The sequence below is a fragment of the Hemitrygon akajei genome, chromosome 18, assembly GCF_048418815.1.
Source record: "Hemitrygon akajei chromosome 18, sHemAka1.3, whole genome shotgun sequence".
NCBI classification, from domain to species: domain Eukaryota; kingdom Metazoa; phylum Chordata; class Chondrichthyes; order Myliobatiformes; family Dasyatidae; genus Hemitrygon; species Hemitrygon akajei.
In genome coordinates, this window is record NC_133141.1 from 67000227 (window position 1) to 67022543 (window position 22317).

The 22317-nt window shown below is 47.8% G+C and overlaps 1 protein-coding gene across 1 annotated transcript in view; it reads left to right on the forward strand.

Moving 5' to 3' along the window:
* Nucleotides 1-218: 218 nt before the first annotated feature.
* Nucleotides 219-22317, forward strand: part of LOC140741402 (uncharacterized) — a 28069-nt gene continuing 5970 nt past the window's right edge. Inside the window, exons 1-10 of the mRNA XM_073071570.1 lie at nucleotides 219-411; nucleotides 8675-8770; nucleotides 10093-10182; nucleotides 11290-11385; nucleotides 11955-12044; nucleotides 13151-13246; nucleotides 13816-13905; nucleotides 15082-15177; nucleotides 17864-17959; nucleotides 21950-22015. Of these exons, the coding sequence (XP_072927671.1) occupies nucleotides 219-411; nucleotides 8675-8770; nucleotides 10093-10182; nucleotides 11290-11385; nucleotides 11955-12044; nucleotides 13151-13246; nucleotides 13816-13905; nucleotides 15082-15177; nucleotides 17864-17959; nucleotides 21950-22015 (1009 nt within the window). The remainder of the gene's footprint in view (nucleotides 412-8674; nucleotides 8771-10092; nucleotides 10183-11289; nucleotides 11386-11954; nucleotides 12045-13150; nucleotides 13247-13815; nucleotides 13906-15081; nucleotides 15178-17863; nucleotides 17960-21949; nucleotides 22016-22317) is intronic.

Below are 22317 nucleotides of genomic sequence, written 5' to 3' on the forward strand. Positions count from 1 at the left end.
AGCACTGAGAATTAAATAAAAGTACAGAAGGGGCAAACGGGGCAGCTGTTGTTGGGAGTGGGCCAGTGGTGAGAGTAGGAGCATCAGGCTTTGTCTCAAGAGGCTTCGATGAGAAGAGGGTGAGGCCGAAGAAACAGGTGAGAAGATTTTGTCTCAGTTGCCCATTGTACAGCGCAGGCAGGAAGGCAGATATGGCAGCGGAATGCTCCTCCTGTAGGATGTGGGAATTCATGGAACTGGATAGTCTCTGTGATGACCACACCTGCGGGAAGTGCAGTCAACTCCAGCTGATGAAAGACCGCATTAAGGAGCTGGAGCTGGAGTTGGATGAACCTAAGAATATCCAGGAGGCAGAGCAATTGATAGATACAACGTTTGAACAGGTGTTACACGCCCAGAGTCAGAATTCGGGTAGTAGATGGAAGATCACCGAGAGAGATAAAGGGAGAAGGAAGTCAGTGCAGGGTCTCCCTGTGGCCATTCCCCTCAGCAACAGGTATACCCCTTTGGATACTGCTGCAGGGGCTGACCTATCTGTGCAAGGCAGCAGCAGCCGGACCAGTAGCACAGTGGTCAGCTCTGAGCCTCAGAAGGGGAGGGTGAAGTCAGGCAGAGCACAAGTCATAGGGGACTCGATAGGGGGACAGACAGGAGATTCTGTGGCAGCAAAAGAGACGCCAGGCGGAAGTTGTGGTACATGTTGGTACCAATGACAGAGGCAGGAGAGGGGTAGAGGTCCTGTGCAGTAAGTTTAGGGAGTTAAGAAGGAGGCTGAAAAGCAGGTGGTAATTACCAAGGTGGTAATCTCCGGATTACTCCCAGTACCAAGAGCTCGTGAAGATCAGAACAGGAAGATAGCGCAGATGAATGAGTGGCTGAGGAGATGGTGCAGGGGCAGGGTTTCAGGTTCTTGGATCTTTGGAAGCTTTTCTGGGGAAGGGGTGACCTGTACAAGTGGGACAGTTTGCACCTGAACTGGAGGGGAACCAGTATCCTGGGAGGGAGGTGTTGAGGGTTTAAACTAGTGAAGAGGCAAAGGATGGTATGATTAGCGCACAATTAGTGACAGATTGTTGGGAATTATGAGGCAGGATAGGCTGATGATAGAGCAAAGAAACACTCAGCCAGATGGTTTGAGATGTGTCTGTTTTAATGCAAGGAGTATCATAAACAAGGCGGATGAACTTAGAGCGTGGATCAATACATGGAACTATGATGTTGTGACTGTTACAGGGTCTTAGAATGTCTCGGGCAGGAATGGCTGCTGAGTATGCTGGGCTTTAGATGTTTCAAAAAGGACGGGGAGAGAAGCAAAAGAAGTGGGAGAGTGGGACTGCTAATCAGGTATAGTATCATGTTTGCAGAAAAGGAGGAAGTCATGGAGGGTTTGTCTTCTGAGTCATTGTGGGTGGAAGCCAGAAACAGGAAAAGGACAATAACATTTTTATAGACTCCCCAATATTAACAGGGACATCAAGGATCAGATAAGGAGGCAGATTCTAGAACGGTGCAATAATAATAGGGTTGTTGTGATGGGTGATTTCAACTTTCCTAATATTGACTGGCATTCTCTTTAGAGCAAGGAGTTTAGATGGGGTGGAGATTATTTAGAAGGTTTCCTGATATGGATAAGCCAACTGGAGGAGAGGCTGTACTTGATCTGGTATTGGGAAATGAACCTGGTCAGCTGTCAGATCTCTTGGTGGCAGAGCATTTTGGAGGTGGTGATCACAACACTATCTCCTTCACCATGTCACTGGAAAGGGATAGGAGCAGACAATTTGGGAAAACATTTAATTGGGGTAGGGCAAAATATGATGCTATTAGGCAGGAACTTGGGACATTAAATTGGGAGCAGATGTCCTCAGGGAAAAGCACAGCAGAAATGTGGCAAAAGTTCAGGGAACATTTGCATGGTGTTTTGCATAGGTATGTTCCATTGAGTCAGGGAAAGGCTAGTGGAGTAAAAGAACCATGCTGGACAAAGGATGTAGAAAATCTAATTAAGAAGAAAGGAAAAACTTATGAAAGGTTCAAGAAACTAGGTGCTATTAGAGCTCTAGAAAATTACACAGGTGCCAGGAAGGAGTTCAAGAATGGAATTAGAAGAGCTCGAAGGGGCCATGAGAAGGCCTTGGTGAGCAGGATTAAGGAAAACCCCAAGGCATTCTATAGGAATGTGAAGAGCAAGAGGATGAGCCGTGTGAGAATAGGATCAATAGTGGAAACGTACATGGAGCCAGAGTAGGTAGCAGAGGTAATTAATGAATATTTTGCTTCAGTATTTACTAGTGAAAAGAACCTTGGCAATTGTGGGGATGTCTTACAGCGGACTGAAACACTTGAGCATATAAACATTAGAGCATGTGCTGGAGTTTTTGAAAGGTATTAAGTTAGATAAGTCGCTGGGACCAGATGAGATATGATCCAGGCCACAGATGGAAGAGAGGGAGCACATTGCTGAGCCTCTGGCAATGATCTTGGCGTCATCAATAGGGACGGGAGAAGTACCAGAGGATTGGAAGGTTGCAAATGTTGTTCCCTTTTTCAAGAAAGGGAGTAGAGCTAACCCAGGAAATTATTGACCAGTAAGTCTGACTTCAGTGATGGGCAAGTTGTTGGAGAAGATCCTGACAGGCAGGATTTATCAGCATTTGGAGAGACGTAACCTGATTAGGGATAGTCAGTATGGCTTTGTCAAGGGCTGGTCATGCCTTATGATCCTGATTGAATTATTTAAGGATGTAACGAAACACATTGATGAAGGTAGATCAGTGGATGTATGGATTTCTGTAAGGCATTTGATAAGGTTCCCTAAATAAAGAGGGGCATAGGATCCAAGGAGACCTTCCTTTGTGGATCCAGAATTGGCTTGCCCACAGAAGGCAAAGGGTGGTTGTAGATGGTTCGTACTCTGCATGGAGGTTGGTGACCAGTGGTGTCCGCAGGGATCTGTCATGGGACCCCTCCTCTCTGTGACTTTTATAAATGACCTGAATGAAGAAATGGAAGGGTGGGTTAGTAAGTTTGCTGAAGACAGAAAGGTTGGGGATGTTGTGGGTAGTCTGGAGCATTGGCAGAGGTTACAGTGGGACACTGATAGGATGCAGAACTGGGCTGAGAAGTGGCGGATGGACCTCAACTCAGGTCAGTGTGAGGTGGTTCATTTTGGTAGGTCAAATATGATGGCAGAATATAGTATTAATGGTAAGACCCTTGGCAGTGTGGAGGATCAGAGAGATCTTGGGGTTAATGTCCAATAGACACTCAAAGTTGCTGCGCAGGTTGACAGTGTTCTTAAGGCATATGCTGTGTTGGCTTCATCAACCGTGGGATTGAGTTCAAGAGCCGAGAGGTAATGTTACAGCTATATAAGACCTTGGTCAGGCCCCACTTGGAGTACTATGTTCAGTTCCGGTCACCTCACTGCAGGAAGGATGTGGACACTATAGAGAGAGTGCAGAGGAGATCTATAAGGATGTTCCCTGGATTGGAGAGGATGCCTTATGAGAATAGGTTGAGTGAACTTGTCTTTTCTCCTTGGAGCAACGGAGGATGAGAGATGACCTGATAGATGATGAGAGGAATTGATCATGTGGCTAGCCAGAGGCATTTTCCCAGAGCTGAAAAGGCTAACATGAGGGGGCAGGAGAGAGCATGAAACCTTTATCTTCCTGCTAATTTTTGCTTTGTTGTTTGCCCTCTCTTTGCTTTTACATTAGTTTTGACTTCCTTGTCAGCCACGGTTGTGCTATTTTGCCATTTGAGTGTTTCTTCACTTTTGGAATACATCTATCCTGCACCTTCCTCATTTTTCCCAGAAACTCACTCCATTGCTGCTCTGCTGTCGTCCCTGCCAGTGTCTCTTTCCAATTTACTCTGACCAGCTCCTCTATCATACCACTGTAATTTCCTTTACTCCACTGAAAATCTGCTATGTCAGACTTCACTTTCTCCCTATCAAATTTCAAGCTGAAATTGATCAGATTGTGATCACTGCCTCCTAATTGCCTCCGGTTCATGATATAACACCCAATCCAGTTTAATTGATCCCCAGTAGGCTCAATGACAAACTGCTCTAAAAAGCCATCTCAAAAGCATTTAATAAACTCACTCTCTTAGGATACATTATGAACCTGATTTTCCCAATTGATGTACATGTTGAAATCTCCCATAACTATCATAACATTGCCCTTTTGACACAATTTTTCTATTTCCCATTGCAATCTGTGGACCACATCCCTGCTACTGTTGGGAAGTCATCAAGGTCCTTTTACCCTTGCAGTTTCTTAATTTAACCCTCAAGGTTTCAACATCTTCCAGTCCCATCTCCCATCTTTCTACTGATTTGATGCCATTTGATTTGAGCTGAGCCACGTCACTCCCTCAGTCTACCTTCCTATCCCTCCGATACACCATGTAACCTTGGATATTCAGCTCCCAACTACAACCTCCTTCAGCCGTGATTCAGTGATGGCCACAACATCAGTAATACTGCAGCAAGAGCATCCACCTTATTTATTATACTCCATGCACTGAGATATAACACTTTGAGTATTGCATTTGCTATCCTTTTTAATTCAGCATCCCTAATGCACTGGTACTTGTCCTGCTCCCTGCAACTATGTCCCATCATCTGCTTGCCCTTCCTGACAGTCTGACTACAAGCCATCTTTATTTTTTTTTACTTTGCATCCTATCCTGAGTCCCTTCACTCCAGTTCCCTCCCCGCTGTGGAATTAGTTTAAACCCTCCCCAACAGCTCTAACATAACTGCCCGCGAGAATATTGGTCCCCCGTGGGTTCAGGTGCAACCTGTCACTTTTGTACAGATCACACCTCCCCCTGAAAAGAGCCCTGTGGTCCAAGAACCTGAAACCCTGCGCCCTTCATCAACTTCTCAGCCACCCATTAATTTGCCAGATCATCCTGTTTCTACCCTCACTGGTGTGTGGCACAGGCAGCAATCCAGAAATTACTACCCTGGAGGCCCTGCTTCTCAGCTTTGTGCCGAGCTCTCTCAATTCTCTTTTCAGGATCTCTTTCCTTTTCCTTCCAAGACATCTGGCTGCTCTCACTCCCCCTCCAAAATGCTGTGGATGTGATCTGAAATGTCCCTGACCCTGGCACCCAGGAGGTAACATACCATTCATGTGTCCTGTTCACATCCACAGAATCTCCTGGCTATTCCCCTGACTATGAGTCCCCATACAGTACCACTCCCTTACTCTCCTCTTTTCCTTCTGCACCACGGACCCATGCTCAGTGCCAGTAATCCGGTCTGCATGGCATTCCCCTGGGAGGCCATCCCCCACAACAGTATCCAAAACTGTATATTAATTATTGAGGGAAATGGCCACAGGGGTGTTCTGTGCTAACTGCCTATTCACATTTCCATTTCTTCTGACAGTCACCCAGCTCTCAGCTCCTGCAACTTAGGGGTAACTACTTCACTGTAACTCTGATCGATTATCCCCCCACTCTCACATACAAGCCCCAAGGGCCTGGACTTTGTAGGAGACTGGACAATAAATAATCATGAAGCCTTGAGGAGGCATTTGCTTCATCATTAGCTACTGGTGACCGGAAGGGAAGGAGGGGTAGTTGGAAGGAAGAGGAAGAGGCAGGGGAGGACAGGACAGAGTGTGAACAAGGAGATCGAGGGGAATGTGTCAGGGAGAGTATGGTGAGTGGAGGGATGGAAATGGGGAGAGTGAATGGAGAAGTGCGTGGAAAGGAGGGCTAATGGAGTGGAAAGGGAAGTTGGAGGGGAGAATTGGGTATGAGATGGTCCCATAGAGTTGGGGAGGGATGGGTGGAGATGGTGATGCTGAAGATTCACAGGTCCACAGCTGGACAGTGCAGATCAGTGGAATCAGTGGTGGGGATCATTGAAGGAAACACTGTGGAGATGATGGTTCATCGATCTCCACTGGTGCCTGAAATGTGGCGAATGTTGTTCTGTTGTTTAAGCAGGGCAGCAAGGACGAGCACAGTGGATAGAGGGGGAACAGATAAATGTTATTTACTTGGATTTCTAGAAGGTGTTTGATAAGCCACCACATGAAAGACTTATCCATGAGATAAGGATGCATAGAGTAGGGGGTGATGTGTTAGCATGGATAGAGGATTGGTTATCTAATAGAAAGCAGAGAGTTGAGATACACGAGTGTTACTCTGGTTGGCAATCAGTGGTGAGCGGTGTGCCACAGGGGTCGGTGTTGGGCCCACAACTGTTCACAACATACGTTAACGATCTGAAAGAGGAGACCGAGTGCAGTGTATCTAAGTTTGCAGATGATACTAAATTAAGTGAAAAAGCAAATTGTGCAGAAGATGCGGAGAGTCTGTAGAGAAATATAGATAAGTTAAGTGAGTGGGAAAGGGTCTGGCAGATGGAATATAATGCTGGTAATTACAAGTTCATCCACTTTGGAAGGAAAAATGGAGAAGCAGATTATTTAAGTGATTAAAAAATCACAACATGCTGTTGAGCCAAGAAACTTGGGAGTGCTTGTGCATGAATCACAGAATGTTGGTTTGCAGGTGCAGCAGGCTATCAAGAAGGCAAATGGGATGTTGGCTTTCATTGCTAGAGGGATTGAACTTAAAAGCAGGGAGCACGCAACTGTACAGGGTACTGGTGAGGCCACACCTGGAGACTGCATGCAGTTCTAGTCTCCTTACTTGAGGAATGATATACTGGCTTTAGAGGCGGTGCAGAGGAGGCTCACCAAATTGTTTCCAGAGATGAGGGGTTTACACTGTGAGGAGAGATTGAGTCGCTGGGACAGTACTTGCTGCAATTCAGAAGAATGAGAGGAGATCATACAGAAATATATAAAATTATGAAAGTAATAGATAAGATAGAGGCAGAAAAGTTGTTTCCACTGATAGGTGAGACCAGAACGAGGGGACACAGCCTCAAGATTTGGGGCAGTAGATTTAGGACAGAGATGAAGAGAAACTGCTTTCCCAGAGCGTAGTGAATCTGTGGAGTTCTCTGCCCAATGAAACAGTGGAGACATCCTCAGTAAATGGTTCTAAGACAAGGTTGGATAGATTTTTGCATGGTAGGGGAATTAAGGGTGATGGGGAAAAGGCAGGTAGGTGGAGATGAGTCCATGGCCAGATCAGCCATGATCTTATTGAATGGTGGAGCAGGCTCGACAGGCCAGATGGCCGACTCCTGCTCGTATTTCTTATGTTCTTATGTGAGGACGTGACAGCGATAAGCGGGGTTCGGGGGATCAGTGGGTAACACTGGGCTGATCAAATGGGTGGAATTGCGGTGGGGTGGCTAAGGGAATGGAGACCGGTCATCATGTTGGGATCGGAGGAGATGCCTGGAGAAATGTAGCCGAGTTGGAGGGCTGGAATTCACAGGAAACCTGAATATTGGACTGTGAAAGAGATGTTCTGAGAGGTCAGAGAAGAAGTCTGACAGATCAGAGGGAAGAGACTGGTGAGGAATGAGAGAGGAGAGGCATGAACCGTGACAGGATGGAGAGGGAAGGTGGAGCGATGGTGGACCCCAGTTGTTGGACAGAGAGGAAAGTGGGATGTACTGAGTGATAGCCGACGGACTGGGGAGACAGTGTGGTGGTGACTGGGCTGGAGAGGGATGGAGTGTCTAACAGGAGAAAGATGGAGTGAATGGTGAGAGTTGTATGTAGGGTAGGGGAGAATTGAGAGGAGGGATTTCAGTGTCTCTAATAGGAGGGATGGATGGTAAAGACTGAAGGAGGAGATATGAGGTGAAAGAAGAGCTTTGACTAAAGAGGGAGGTGTGAATAGTACGGGGTGGGCTGTGTGGGGTTAGAGGTTTGACCTCTTTGATGCTGGTCGATGGTTTCTGCCCATCTCTCCGGTGCCGTTGCCCCACACCGCAGTTCTCTGACTGGTTCATATTCATACTAATCTTGTGGGAACCCAGGAAGCAATGACTGGAGAACCTGGGCTGGATTTGTCCACCACCTGATCTGGTGTCAGTGAAGGATCATTCCCTGTTCAATCTGGGAATAGAGATTCATAAATACTTGAAAATGGCATCACAGGTAGATAGGGTCATGGAGAGCTTTTAGGAGTTTGGCCTTCATAAATCAAAGTATTGAGTACAGGAGTTGTGATGTTATGTTGAAATTGTATTGGACATTGGTGAGTCTGAATTTGGAATATTGTGTAAAGTTCTGGTCATGTACCTACAGGAAAGATATCAATAAGATTGGAAAGAGTGCAGAGAAAATTTACAAGGATATTGCTGGGTCTTGAGGATCTGTGTTACTGGGAATGGTTCAGTAGGTTGGGACCTCATTCCCTGGAGTGAAGGAGAATGGAGGGAGATTGGATGGAAGTATATAAAATGATGAGGGTTATTGGTAGTGTAAATACAATCTGGGTTTTTCCACTGACATTGCATAAGTGCAGAACTAGAGGTTATGGGTTAAGGGTGAAAGGTGAATTAGTTCAGGGGTAACGAGGATAAACTTCTTCACTCGGAGAGTACTGTGAGTGGAAGGAGCTGTCAGTCAAGTGGTGGATGTGGGTTTGAATACAGTGAGAGAGATAATGCTGGTTTCTTCACACTCCCAGTCCCCTTTCCCTCAGACTCATGTCTTGCCTAATGATCTGTTTCACTGTTTCCACTCTCCTGTTTTCTGTTCCTTTATTCCAGATTCTGGGACTCCCACAAGGAATCTGTCTGAAGGGTCTTACACAGGAGTCTTTTCCCAAGAAACATCTTCTGTCCCAGCAGGAGACACAACCTCAGGTATCAAATTTCATGCAGGTGTGTCATTCAGTAAATCTGTAACCTGGAAGCTTCCATCAGGCAATTCAATTTCAAGTTTATCGTCAATCAGCCATGTGTATGAAAATAGTAAATTAAACATCATTCCTCTGAGTCCAAGGTGCAATGGACAGTAACTTTAATGTCATAATTTTATGTATTGTACTGCACTGCTGCCGCAGAAAATAAACAGCAAATTTAATGACATATGTGAGCTATGATAAACCTAAATCTCGAGATGGGTCTCCATTGTGGACTGAGAATGGGAAGGGGGCAGTGAGAGGGGAATCATGGCTGGAAAAAAGGGGAGGGAGCTGGAAGCACCAGAGAGACATTCTGTAATGATCAATAAACTAATTATTTGGAATCAAATCATGTTCCCTGGTGTTTTAGGGCTCGGTGTGTCTTCACCCACTCTACAATATCCCCCCCACACCTCCTCCCAGTACTCCTTCACTACCAGCTCTCCCACATCCCTACCGCAGTTCTCCATCTCGTCATTCACAATATCCTTGGCTCCCACCAGATTTACAAACTCCCTCTCCACTCCACATTGACAGGCAGATAAACCTCTAGCTGTGTATACAAGTGGTGATTGATAGGTTCATGGCCTAAGGTAGAAGGAGTCAACTTTAGAAAACAGAGCACATTTATATTTCAACATAGTCCCCTCCTACATTAACACACTTAGTCCAGTGGCCGTGGAGCATACGGATCTTGGACCTCCAGAAAGTGTCCACAGCAGGGGTGATTGATAGGTTCATGGCCCAGGGTAGAAGGAGATGAGTTATACAGCTCTCGTTACATTCACATGCAGCTCAACTCTTTCAGTGATTATGTATAAAGTTTGAAGTTAATAACTCATCTCCCTCTACCTTAGACCATGAACTTATCAATCACCCATGATCAGTTATTAACTTCAAACTTTCTGCATAATCACTCAGAGTGGAACTGCATGGAGGGGAAATTGGGGGCTACGAAGGGGCGATTGAGTGGACGGGGTGAGAGGTGGCTGGAGAGGAAGTGACACTGGAAGTGTACAGACCCACAGCTGGAAAGTGCAGTTCAGGAATCAGTGGTGGGGATCATTGAAGAAACACTAATCCCCATGTTGATTCCTGAACTTCATCCCGACTCCCACTGAAGGGAATGATCAGGGGTGACAGGGAATTGGGAGAGACAGTGGAGAGACCCTGTGTGATGTTGGTTTCTACACGCACCTATTCCTCTGTTCCTCTCACTCATGATGATTGCTTCAGTGTCTCCACTCTCTCACTCTCTCTGTCCCTCTATTCTACACACAGGTAGTTCCACAGGGAAACAGACCGATGGGTCAGTGTCTGGAAAACACACCCAGAAATCATCCTCTGTCCCAGCAGGAGACACGAGCCCAGGTGTGAATTCTTCTGTCTGTATGGATTCAATCTCACACTGTAAAATACAGCGTCTCAGAGATCAGTTTACCTGCTGGATGCAGGGGATGGGGGGGTGAAGGATGGAGTGAGATGTTCCTCTCTCCTCCCTGTGACAAATTTCAGCACCATCCAGGATCACTACAAGGGAGGGTGTTGTACAATTATAACGTGGGCAGTAATGACCTTGGTCTGAGTTTAGTTCATGGGGCCGGGTGAGGTGGGTTGGTGGCCAGAGCATGAGGACTGAGCCCCTTGGCTTTGCTGAGTGAGGGATGTGAGTGGTCACTGGGGATGTCTGAGTCACCTTCAGGAAGGGTCAGGATCTGGGTGAGGGATGGACGGGGTCCTCGCTGAGGGTGACGGTGGGGTTGACAACCAGTGGGAGGGTTACGTGGTCAGTGTCACGGGATTGGATACATAGGCTTCAGGGATCACTGACTGGGTCTGGGCTGATCAAATGGGTGGTGTTAGGATGGGATGGATGAGGGACAGGACAGTGATCATTGTGTGTTGGGGGTGGTGGGAAACACTGAGAGGGCCAAGTCCCTAGTGGCCGGGTGGGAACTGACTGGATACCTGGTGAGTCCATGGAGGTTAGTGATATTGGGGAGTTTTTGAAGAGTTGGGACATGAGAGTGCATTGTTGGTCTTGGCAGTGGAGAATGGTGAAGGTTTGAAGTAACATATCTTTATGTAGAGATTGATTTTGTGACGTGTTGAATAGGGTCAGGATTGGGTTTGGAGAGTGTGAGGTGGAATGAGTGAGCAGAGAGGGGTGGATGTTGGACTGGAGAGGCTGAAGGAGAGAAGATGATTCATGCTTGACCACTATCCCATAAGAGTCTGCAGGCTCGGGAAATGGTGGTGGGATTCACTGAAGGGAACCCTCATTGCCATGTTCAGTTGCAAAAATTCATGCTGAGGAGAGAGACCTGGAGTCATGGTGGTTTGGGAGAGTGTCAGTGTAGGGAGATAGATAATGTTGGTTTCTTCACACTCCCCGTCCCCTTTCCCTCAGACTCATGACTTGCCTAATGATCTCTTTCTGTGTTTCCACTCCCCTGTTTCTCCATTCCTTTATTCCAGGTCATGGGACTTCCACAGGGAAACAGTCTGAAAGGTCATCCACTGGAGATTTTTCCCAGGAAACTTCTTCAGTCCCAGCTCGAGATACAGCCTCAGGTACCAAGTCTTGTGAAAGTGTGTCATTCCATAACTTTGTAACCTGGAAGCTCTCATGAGCCGATTCAAGTCCCAAGTGTATTGACATTCAACCATGCACATCGATATAGTGAAATGAAACATCGTGGGGCCAACATGCACAACACGTTTCGGTAGTAGTTTCAATGACACAATCTTATGTATTGCAATTTTCTGCTGCAAAAAAAGCAAATTTCATGACACGTGAGTGATGATAAACCTGATTCGGGGGGTGGGGGAGGGACGGAGTGTCTAACAGGAAAAAGATGGAGTGATACGGGAAGTGTACAGACCCACAACTGGACAGTGCAGGTCAGGAATCAGTGGTGGGGATCATTGAAGGAAACCCTGATCCACATGTTGATCCCTGAACTTCGTCCCAACTCCCACTGAAGGGAATGATCAGGAGTGGCAGGGGATTGGGAGAGACAGTGGAGAGACCCTGTGCGATGTTGGTTTCTACACACACCTATTCCTCTTTTCCTCTGACTCATGATGATTGCTTCAGTGTCTCCACTCTCTCACTCTCTGTGCCTCTATTCTACACACAGGTAGTTCCACAGGGAAACAGACCGATGGGTCAGTGTCTGGAGAACACACCCAGAAATCATCCTCTGTCCCAGCAGGAGACACGAGCCCAGGTGTGAATTCTTCTGTCTGTATGGATTCAATCTCACACTGTAAAATACAGCTTCTCAGGGATCAGTTTACCTGCTGGATGCAGGGGATGGGGTGTAAATGATGGAGTGAGAGGTTCCTCTCTCCTCCCTGTGACAAATTTCAGCACCATCCAGGATCACTACAAGGGAGGGTGTTGTACAATTATAACGTGGGCAGTAATGACCTTGGTCTGAGTTTAGTTCATGGGGCCCGGTGAGGTGGGTTGGTGGCCAGAGCATGAGGACTGAGTCCCTTGGCTTTGCTGAGTGAGGGATGTGAGTGGTCACTGGGGATGTCTGAGTCACCTTCAGGAAGGGTCAGGATCTGGGTGAGGGATGGACGGGGTCCTCGCTGAGGGTGACGGTGGGGTTGACAACCAGTGGGAGGGTTACGTGGTCAGTGTCACGGGATTGGATACATAGGCTTCAGGGATCACTGACTGGGTCTGGGCTGATCAAATGGGTGGTGTTAGGATGGGATGGATGAGGGACAGGACAGTGATCATTGTGTGTTGGGGGTGGTGGGAAACACTGAGAGGGCCAAGTCCCTAGTGGCCGGGTGGGAACTGACTGGATACCTGGTGAGTCCATGGAGGTTAGTGATATTGGGGAGTTTTTGAAGAGTTGGGACATGAGAGTGCATTGTTGGTCTTGGCAGTGGAGAATGGTGAAGGTTTGAAGTAACATATCTTTATGTAGAGATTGATTTTGTGACGTGTTGAATAGGGTCAGGATTGGGTTTGGAGAGTGTGAGGTGGAATGAGTGAGCAGAGAGGGGTGGATGTTGGACTGGAGAGGCTGAAGGAGAGAAGATGATTCATGCTTGACCACTATCCCATAAGAGTCTGCAGGCTCGGGAAATGGTGGTGGGATTCACTGAAGGGAACCCTCATTGCCATGTTCAGTTGCAAAAATTCATGCTGAGGAGAGAGACCTGGAGTCATGGTGGTTTGGGAGAGTGTCAGTGTAGGGAGATAGATAATGTTGGTTTCTTCACACTCCCCGTCCCCTTTCCCTCAGACTCATGACTTGCCTAATGATCTCTTTCTGTGTTTCCACTCCCCTGTTTCTCCATTCCTTTATTCCAGGTCATGGGACTTCCACAGGGAAACAGTCTGAAAGGTCATCCACTGGAGATTTTTCCCAGGAAACTTCTTCAGTCCCAGCTCGAGATACAGCCTCAGGTACCAAGTCTTGTGAAAGTGTGTCATTCCATAACTTTGTAACCTGGAAGCTCTCATGAGCCGATTCAAGTCCCAAGTGTATTGACATTCAACCATGCACATCGATATAGTGAAATGAAACATCGTGGGGCCAACATGCAGAACACGTTTCGGTAGTAGTTTCAATGACACAATCTTATGTATTGCAATTTTCTGCTGCAAAAAAAGCAAATTTCATGACACGTGAGTGATGATAAACCTGATTCGGGGGGTGGGGGAGGGACGGAGTGTCTAACAGGAAAAAGATGGAGTGATACGGGAAGTGTACAGACCCACAACTGGACAGTGCAGGTCAGGAATCAGTGGTGGGGATCATTGAAGGAAACCCTGATCCACATGTTGATCCCTGAACTTCGTCCCAACTCCCACTGAAGGGAATGATCAGGAGTGGCAGGGGATTGGGAGAGACAGTGGAGAGACCCTGTGCGATGTTGGTTTCTACACACACCTATTCCTCTTTTCCTCTGACTCATGATGATTGCTTCAGTGTCTCCACTCTCTCACTCTCTGTGCCTCTATTCTACACACAGGTAGTTCCACAGGGAAACAGACCGATGGGTCAGTGTCTGGAGAACACACCCAGAAATCATCCTCTGTCCCAGCAGGAGACACGAGCCCAGGTGTGAATTCTTCTGTCTGTATGGATTCAATCTCACACTGTAAAATACAGCTTCTCAGGGATCAGTTTACCTGCTGGATGCAGGGGATGGGGTGTAAATGATGGAGTGAGAGGTTCCTCTCTCCTCCCTGTGACAAATTTCAGCACCATCCAGGATCACTACAAGGGAGGGTGTTGTACAATTATAACGTGGGCAGTAATGACCTTGGTCTGAGTTTAGTTCATGGGGCCCAGTGAGGTGGGTTGGTGGCCAGAGCATGAGGACTGAGTCCCTTGGCTTTGCTGAGTGAGGGATGTGAGTGGTCACTGGGGATGTCTGAGTCACCTTCAGGAAGGGTCAGGATCTGGGTAAGGGATGGACAGGGTCCTCGCTGAGGGTGACGGTGGGGTTGACAACCAGTGGCAGGGTTAAGTGGTCAGTGTCACGGGAATTAGATACATAGGCTTCAGGGATCACTGACTGGGTCTGGGCTGATCAAAAGGGTAGTGCTAGTGTGGGATGGATGAGGGTCAGGACAGTGATCATTGTGTGTTGGGGATGGTGGGAAACAGCAAGAGGTTCAAGGCCCCAGTGGCCGATTGGGAACTAACTGGATACTTGGTGAGTCCAGGGAGGTTGGTGATATTGGGGGAGCACTGTGTCAGTGTTGAGGGTTTTATTTTATGAGTTGGGGCATTAGAGGGCATTGTTGGACTTGTGAATAGAGAATGGTGAATGTTTGAAGTAACGTGGTATCTTTGAGTAAAGATTGTTTTCATGCCATGATGTATCAAGTCAGGATTGTGGTTGGGTTTGGGTTGTCTTTGAGGGGAGGAGGCACAATAGGTTTTGCAGAGGATGAGAGAGCAGAAAGAGGTGGAGAATGGAGTGGAGAGGTTGAAGGTGAGAAGCAGATGCAGGTTTGACCATCAGCCCAGAGGAGTCTGCAAGCTCAGGAATCGGTGGTGGGGTTCACTGAAGAGAACTCTCATTGACATGTTTGTTTGCAGAAATTCACCCTGACTCTCTGAGGAGAGAGACCTGGAGTCATGGTGGTTTGTGAGGGAGACTCAGTGTAGGGAGATGGATAACGTTGGTTTCTTCACACTTCCCGTCCCCTTTCCCTCAGAGTCATGTCTTGCCTAATGATCTTTTTCAGTGTTACCACTCTCCTGTTTCTCCATTCCTTTATTCCAGGTCCTGGGACTTCCACAGGGAAACAGTCTGAAAGGTCTTCCACTGGAGATTTTTCCCAGGAAACTTCTTCAGTCCCAGCTCGAGATACAGCCTCAGGTACCAAGTCTTGTGGAAGTGTGTCATTCCATAACTTTGTAACCTGGAAGCTCTCATAGGCCAATTCAAGTTCGTTTATTGTCATTCAACAGTGTACATTTATATAGTGAAATTAATCATCATTCTGGTGCGGCCATGTTACAAAACACAGTAATGTAGTAATTTTACCTGTTGCCTTGTACTGTTGCCGCAGAAAACAAATCCTGACGTAGTGATAATAAAACTGATGGTCTGTGTGGACTGAGAGTGGAAAGGGGGCAAGGAGAGGGGAATCATGGTTGAGACAGGTTGAAGGAAGAGGGGAGGGATCAAGAAGCACAAGAGACATTCTGTAATCAGTAAAACAATTGTTTGAAATCAAATTATTTTACATACTGCCTCAGGGCTGGCTTGACTGCACCCATGTCCCAAAACCCCCACCCCGAGCCATCCTTCTCTGCCACCTGTCCTACCCCCTCCCATGGCAGTCCACCATTGCCATTCCCCACATCCTTTGTTCCATCCAGATTTACAAACTTGCTCAACAAATGGATGAACTGAAGACATATTTTGCATCAGTCTTCATTGTGGAAGACAATAGCAGTATGCCAGAAGGAGGAGAGTGACAATGAGCAGAAGTATGTGAAGTCGCCATTACGAGGGAGAAGGTTCTTGGGAGAGTAAAAGGTTTGAAGGCAGATAATTCACCAGAACCGGATCATATGCAGCCCAGAGTTCTGAACGAGGTGTCTGAAGAGATTGTGGAGGTATTAGTAATGATCTTTCAAAAAAAAATTGATTCTGGCATGGTTCTGGAAGAAGGAAAAGCTTCCTCCACTCCACTGTCACTCCACTCTTCAAGAAGGGAGAGAGGCAGAAAGAGGAAAATTATTGGCCAAGTGGCCTAATTCTGCTCCTGCACCGTATGGTTTTATGGTCATTGGGAAGAGGTGACGAGAAGGGAAGGAGGAGGTGAGGAGGCAGGGGAGGGCAGAAAAGTGTATGAACAAGGAAATGGAGGACAGTTTATCAGGGAGAGGAGGGGAGAGAGAATGGTGGGTGGAAGGATGGAAATGGGGAGAGTGAATGGAGAAGTGGGCAGGAAGGAGGTAATAATTGGAGTGGAAGTCAGGCTGGAGGGGAGACGGGTAGGAGAGGGTGCCATAGAGCTGGGGGATAGGGTGGGGAAGATGTGGTTGAAGATGGTGATGCTGAAGATTCACAGGTCTACGGCTGGACAGTGCAGATCAGGATCAGTGGTGGGGATCATTGAAGGAAACACTGTGGAGATATTTTTTCATCACTCGCCACTGGTGCCTCAAATGTGGTGAATGTTGTTTCAGAAGGACAGCAAGGATGGAACAGGGATCTGCGGAATTCAGGGGATCACTGGCTGATACTGGGCTGATCAAGTGGCTAGAGTTGGGATGGGGAGTCTAAAGGATTGGAGATTGGTCATCATGTGTAGTTTGGAGGAGATGCCTGGAGAAATGTAGCCCCGACAGAGGGTGGGAGTACACTGGTCACCTGCTGAATATTGGAGATTATATGGAGGTTGGGCTGGCTATGGTGCATCAGGGTATTGGGTGGTTTTTGAAGTGTTTGGGTATCAGAGGATGTTGGGGGACTTGGTCATCAGAGAATATTGGAGGTTCGATGGGTCTTTGTGAAAAGGTTGTATCAATAGGGTCAGGATTGGGTTGTCAAAGGGATGTTCTGAGAGGTCAGAGAGAAAGACTGACAGATCAGAAGGAAGTCACTGGCGAGGAAGGAGAGAGGAGAGGCAGGAACTGTGACAGGATGGAGAGGGAAGGTGGAGGGATGGTGGACCCCACTAGATGAAAGTGGGATGTACTGGGTGAGTAGCAGACAGTGACTGAAGAGACAGTGTGGTGGTGAATGGAGGTAGAGGGACAGAGTGTCTAACAGGAAACAGATGGAGTGATACTGGAAGTGTACAGACCCACAGCTGGACAGTGCAGGTCAGGAATCAATGGTGGGAATCATTGAAGGAAACCCTGATCCCCATGTTGATCCCTGAACTTCATCCCGACTCCCACTGAAGGGAATGATCAGGGGTGACAGGGAGTTGGGAGAGACAGTGAAGAGACCCTGTGTGATGTTGGTTTCTACACACACATATTCCTCTGTTCCTCTCACTCATGATGATTGCTTCAGTGTCTCTCACTGGATACCTGGTGATTCCATGGAGGATAGTGATATTGGGGAGTTTTTGAATAGTCGGGACATGAGAGCGCAGTGTTGGACTTGGCAGTGGAGAATGGTGAAGGTTTGAAGTAACGTATCTTTATGTAGAGATTGATTTTGTGACGTGTTGAATAGGGTCAGGATTGGGTTTGGAGAGTGTGAGGTGGAATGAGTGAGCAGAGAGGGGTGGATGTTGGGCTGGAGAGGCTGAAGGAGAGAAGATGATTCATGCTTGACCACTATCCCATAAGAGTCTGCAGGCTGGGGAAATGGTGGTGGGATTCACTGAAGGGATCCCTCATTGCCATGTTCAGTTGCAGAAATTCTTGCTGAGGAGAGAGACCTGGAGTCATGGTGGTTTGGGAGGGAGAGTCAGTGTAGGGAGATGGATAATGTTGGTTTCTTCACACTCCCCGTCCCCTTTCCCTCAGACTCATGTCTTACCTAATGATCTGTTTCTGTGTTTCCACTCTCCTGTTTCTCCATTCCTTTATCCCAGGTCGTGGGACTTCCACAGGGAAACAGTCTGAAAGGTCATCCACTGGAGATTTTTCCCAGGAAACTTCTTCAGTCCCAGCTCGAGATACAGCCTCAGGTACCAAGTCTTGTGGAAGTGTGTCATTCCATAACTTTGTAACCTGGAAGCTCTCATGAGCCGATTCAAGTCCCAAGTGTATTGACATTCAACCATGCACATTGATATAGTGAAATGAAACATCATTCCTGTGGGGCCAACGTGCACAACACAGTTCTGCAGTAGTTTTAATGATGGAATTTTATGTATTGCAATGTACTGCTGCAAAACAAAAGCAAATTTCATGACATAAACCTGATTCAGGTAACAGACTCTTTTGTGGACTGAGAGAGGAAGGGGGGCAGTGAGAGGGGAATCATGATTGGGGAGAAAGGCAAGGGGCATGGGAGGGAAGCACCAAACAGACAGTTTTTTAATGATCAATAAACCAATTGTTTGGAATTCGAATGACCTTCCCTGGTGTTTCAGGGCTGGGTGTGTCTTCACCCACACACCTCCACCCCCACCCGCCTCAGCACTCCTTCTGTGCCACCTGTCCCACACCTCTACCATGGCGCTCCAGCCCCACCATCCTGTGCTCCCGTCAGATTTACAAACTCACTCTGCCTGGCATTGACAAATACAGTACTTTGTAAAAGTCTTGGGCACCTGAGATATATATGTGTGCTGAATTCCTCTACACAGTCCTGTATATCTATACACAGTACACACAGTTGCAATCCAGCTCTGACCCTGAGTTTCATGGCCTGAAGGCAGAGAGGTGAATGTTTATGTAAAACACTATATTGTTACTGACACTGTGATATTAGAACAAACAGCAATATCAATATGTTAAAGATGAAAAGTGACCTGTGCAGGATGAGAGTGTATCTGTGAATTGGAGAGTGTGGGGGTTTGGGGCGGCAGGGAATTTAGACAGGGTGTACATGTGTGCTGGATGGCAGTGGGGTGTTAAAAGGTCTAACAGCCTGGGGGAAAATGCTGTTTCCCAGCCCGGTTCACTTGTTAGATGTGCGGTACAGTGGATGTAAACGATGGGGTCAGTTCAAACCCTGCTTCTGATTAGAGTAGCGTTCACGGCCTCAGGAAATGGTACACGTTTCCTTGTCTGGAGGCTGGTCCAGTAGGCCAGTGTATTTGCAGCCTCAGAGCATATTGACTTGGATAAATCCCCAGGGGCCAGGCTTGGACTTTGTAGCAGGGTGGAGAAGAAATAATCAGAAGCCCTTGTGGAAGCATTTGCTTCATCATTAGCCATGGTGACTGGAAGGGAAAGAGGGATAGTTGGGAAGGAAGGGGAGGGCAGGAGGGAGTGCAAACAATGAAATAGAGGGGAATGTGGCAGGGAGAGGAGGGGTGGAATGGTTATTGGAGAGATGGAAGTGGGAGAAATGTATGGCAAAGTGGGTGGGAGAGAGGGCTGAGTGGAGGAGAAATGCAGACTGGAAGGGAGAATGAGGGGTGAGAAGGGGGGAAGAAATGGAAGAAGATGGTGATGCTGAAAATTCACAGGTCCACAGCTGGACAGTGCAGATCAGGAATCGGTGGTGGGGATGATTGAAGGAAACACTGGGAATATTTGTTTCTTCACTCTCCACTGGTACCTGGAACGTGGCGAATGTTGTTCTGTTGTTTAAGAAGGGCAGCGAGGATGTGACAGGGATCAGTGGGGTTCAGGGAATCACTGGCTGACACTGGGCTGGTCAGACGGGTGGAGTTGGGATGAGGTGGCCAACGGATTGGAGACTGGTCATTGTGTGGGGATCGGAATGGATGTCTGGAGAACCGTAGCTCAGATAGAGGGTGGGAATACACTGGACACCTGCTGAATGTGGGACATTGTGTAGGGATTCGGCAGGGCTATGATACGTCAGGTTATTGGGTGGTATTTGAAGTGTTTGGGCATCAGAGGGTGTTGGGGGACTTGGGCATCGTAGAATGGTGGTGGTTTGATGGGTCTTTGTGAAAATGTTGTATCATGGGGTGATGAATAGGTTCAGGATTGGGGCAACACACTCAAAATGCTGGAGGAACAGCAGGTCAGGCAGCATCTATAGGGAAGAGTAAACAGTCGACGTTTCAGGCCGGGACCCTTCATCAGGGTTGGGCTTGGGTTTGATGGACTGTGGGTGGGGGGGGGGGGTGTGAGGAACTGTGGCTTGTGGACAGAGTGAGAAGGGATCATTGAGCAGAGAGTGATGGAGTAACGGTCAGAGAGATATTCTGAGAGAGGTCAGAGAGGAACACTGACAGATCAGAGGGAAGAGACTGGTGAGGAATGAGAGAGGAGAGGCAGGAACTGTGACAGGATGGAGAGGGAAGGTGGAGGGATAGTGGACCCCAGTTGTTGGACAGAGTAATAGAGGAAAGTGGGATGTACTGGGTGAGTAGCAGACGAACTGAGGAGACAGTGTGGTGGTGTCTGGGGGAGGGAGGGATGGAGTGTCTAGCAGGAGAAAGATGGAGTGAATGGCGTGAGTTGTGTCTGTGGGGTGGGGTAGATTTGAGTGGAGGGATTTCTGTGTTTCAGACAGGAGGGATGGATGGTAAAGAGTGAGGGATGGGAAGTGTTATGAAAGAAGAGTGTTGATTAAAGAGGGAGGACAGACTGTGTGGGATTAGAGGTTTGAACTTGTGGGAACCCAGGAAGCAATGACTGGACAACCTGGGCTGGGTTTGTCTGGGACATCCCGAGTCATTAATACATACAGTGTGCTGTGTTTTCCAGTTAGCTGACTTGCCTATGGTCAGTGATGTCCTCCCTCGGATTCCCCCCCACACACCGGTTCCAGGTGACGTTGCCCAGCCAGACCTGTGACATAGAACACAGAGCGTAGACAGTAAAGGCTGTGCTGACCTTTTAAACTACTCTGAGATCAATCTAAACCCCCCTACATACCTCTCCAGCATCATAGGAAGTCATTCCTACCTGTGGCTATCAAACTTTACAACTCCTCCCTCGGAGTGTCAGACACCCTGAGCCAATAGTCTGGTCCTGGACTTATTTCCACTTGGCATGATTAACCTTATAATTTAATTATTTATGGTTTTATATTGCTATATTTCTGCACTATTCTTGGTTGGTGCGGTTGTAACGAAACCCAATTTCCCTCGGGATCAATAAAGTATGTCCATCAACGCAAAGAGGAAAACTCTAGCTCCCTCAAACATTCCTCATAAGACAAGCTCCCTAATGCAGGCAGCATCCTGGTAAATCTACTCTGCACCATTTCTAAAGCTTCCACATCCTTCCTATAATGAGGTGACCAGAAATCACCACCACCCCCCACCCCCACGCCACACCTAATCTGGGACCACGTCAAGATTTTAATGGAGGGGAGGGGATGGGAGCATTGGAGAAGGGAGGGACAGGATGGGAAAGAGTGGGGTGGAGGAGGAGTGTAGTTGGGGATGTGAGGGAAGTCTGGGGTGTGGGACAAAGAGAAGGGACAGCCGGGGAGGAGTGGTGCTGAGAGTTTGGGTGGGGGCAGTGGATGTGGAGAAAAGGGATACTGGACATTCACAGGCCCACAGCTGGACAGTCCAGCTCGGGAATGAGAGGTAGCAATCATTGAAGGGAACGCTGATCCCCACTGTCAGTCCTTTAATTTTATCCCAATGCTGCTATTGGAAGTGGCAGAGATTTTGGAGGAGAGTCAGTGGAGGGAGAGAGGGATGATGTTTCAGTGTTTTCACCTCTCCCATGTCTCTGTTCCTGTGTCCTCCCACATTGCAAAGACGTACTGAACTCATGGGAACCCAGGAAGCAATGACTGGAGAACCTGGGCTGGGTTTGTCCACCAGCCAAGCTGGTGTCGTCGGAGAAGATTGTCAAAGGGAATTTTCCTCTTCCTGTTCAATCCCTGAACTTCATTCTGACTCAGGCTGAGGACAATGACTGATGTTCAGGAGGGAGAGTCAGTGGAGGGAGACTGAGTGTGTCAGGGTCATTGAGTTAACCCCTCTCCCCTACCTCCTGTCCCAGTCTGACATCCGAATTTGACAATTGCACTCTGCCAACCGCTGTTAATTTCTTCATTTACTTTCCAGATCCGCCAAATTCCAAAGGGACCAGCCAGAAGCCGTCCTCTGGCCCAAAGAAAGAGACGTGCTCAGGTATCAGGTCTTGTTTGATAGAGGGGAGGGTGGGGGTGTCTTCAGTCCAGTTTGGATCCCAGTCACACCCTGTGACACCACACCCGATATTCAGGAGCAAATACAGTCACAGTGTTGGGAGAGGCCTTCTTAAACCCTTCATGTAGTTAGTGTAAATCTCTCAGCCCCACCTTTGTGTACAGGTGTGTACAGCTCCTCATTCCACACCTACCTCGCTCCACTCCACCTTCCCTCTCTGACAGTCTGTGCGTCTCATCTCCGAGGGTCACCGATGCTCAGCATTAGACCCGGACAGTCTACCT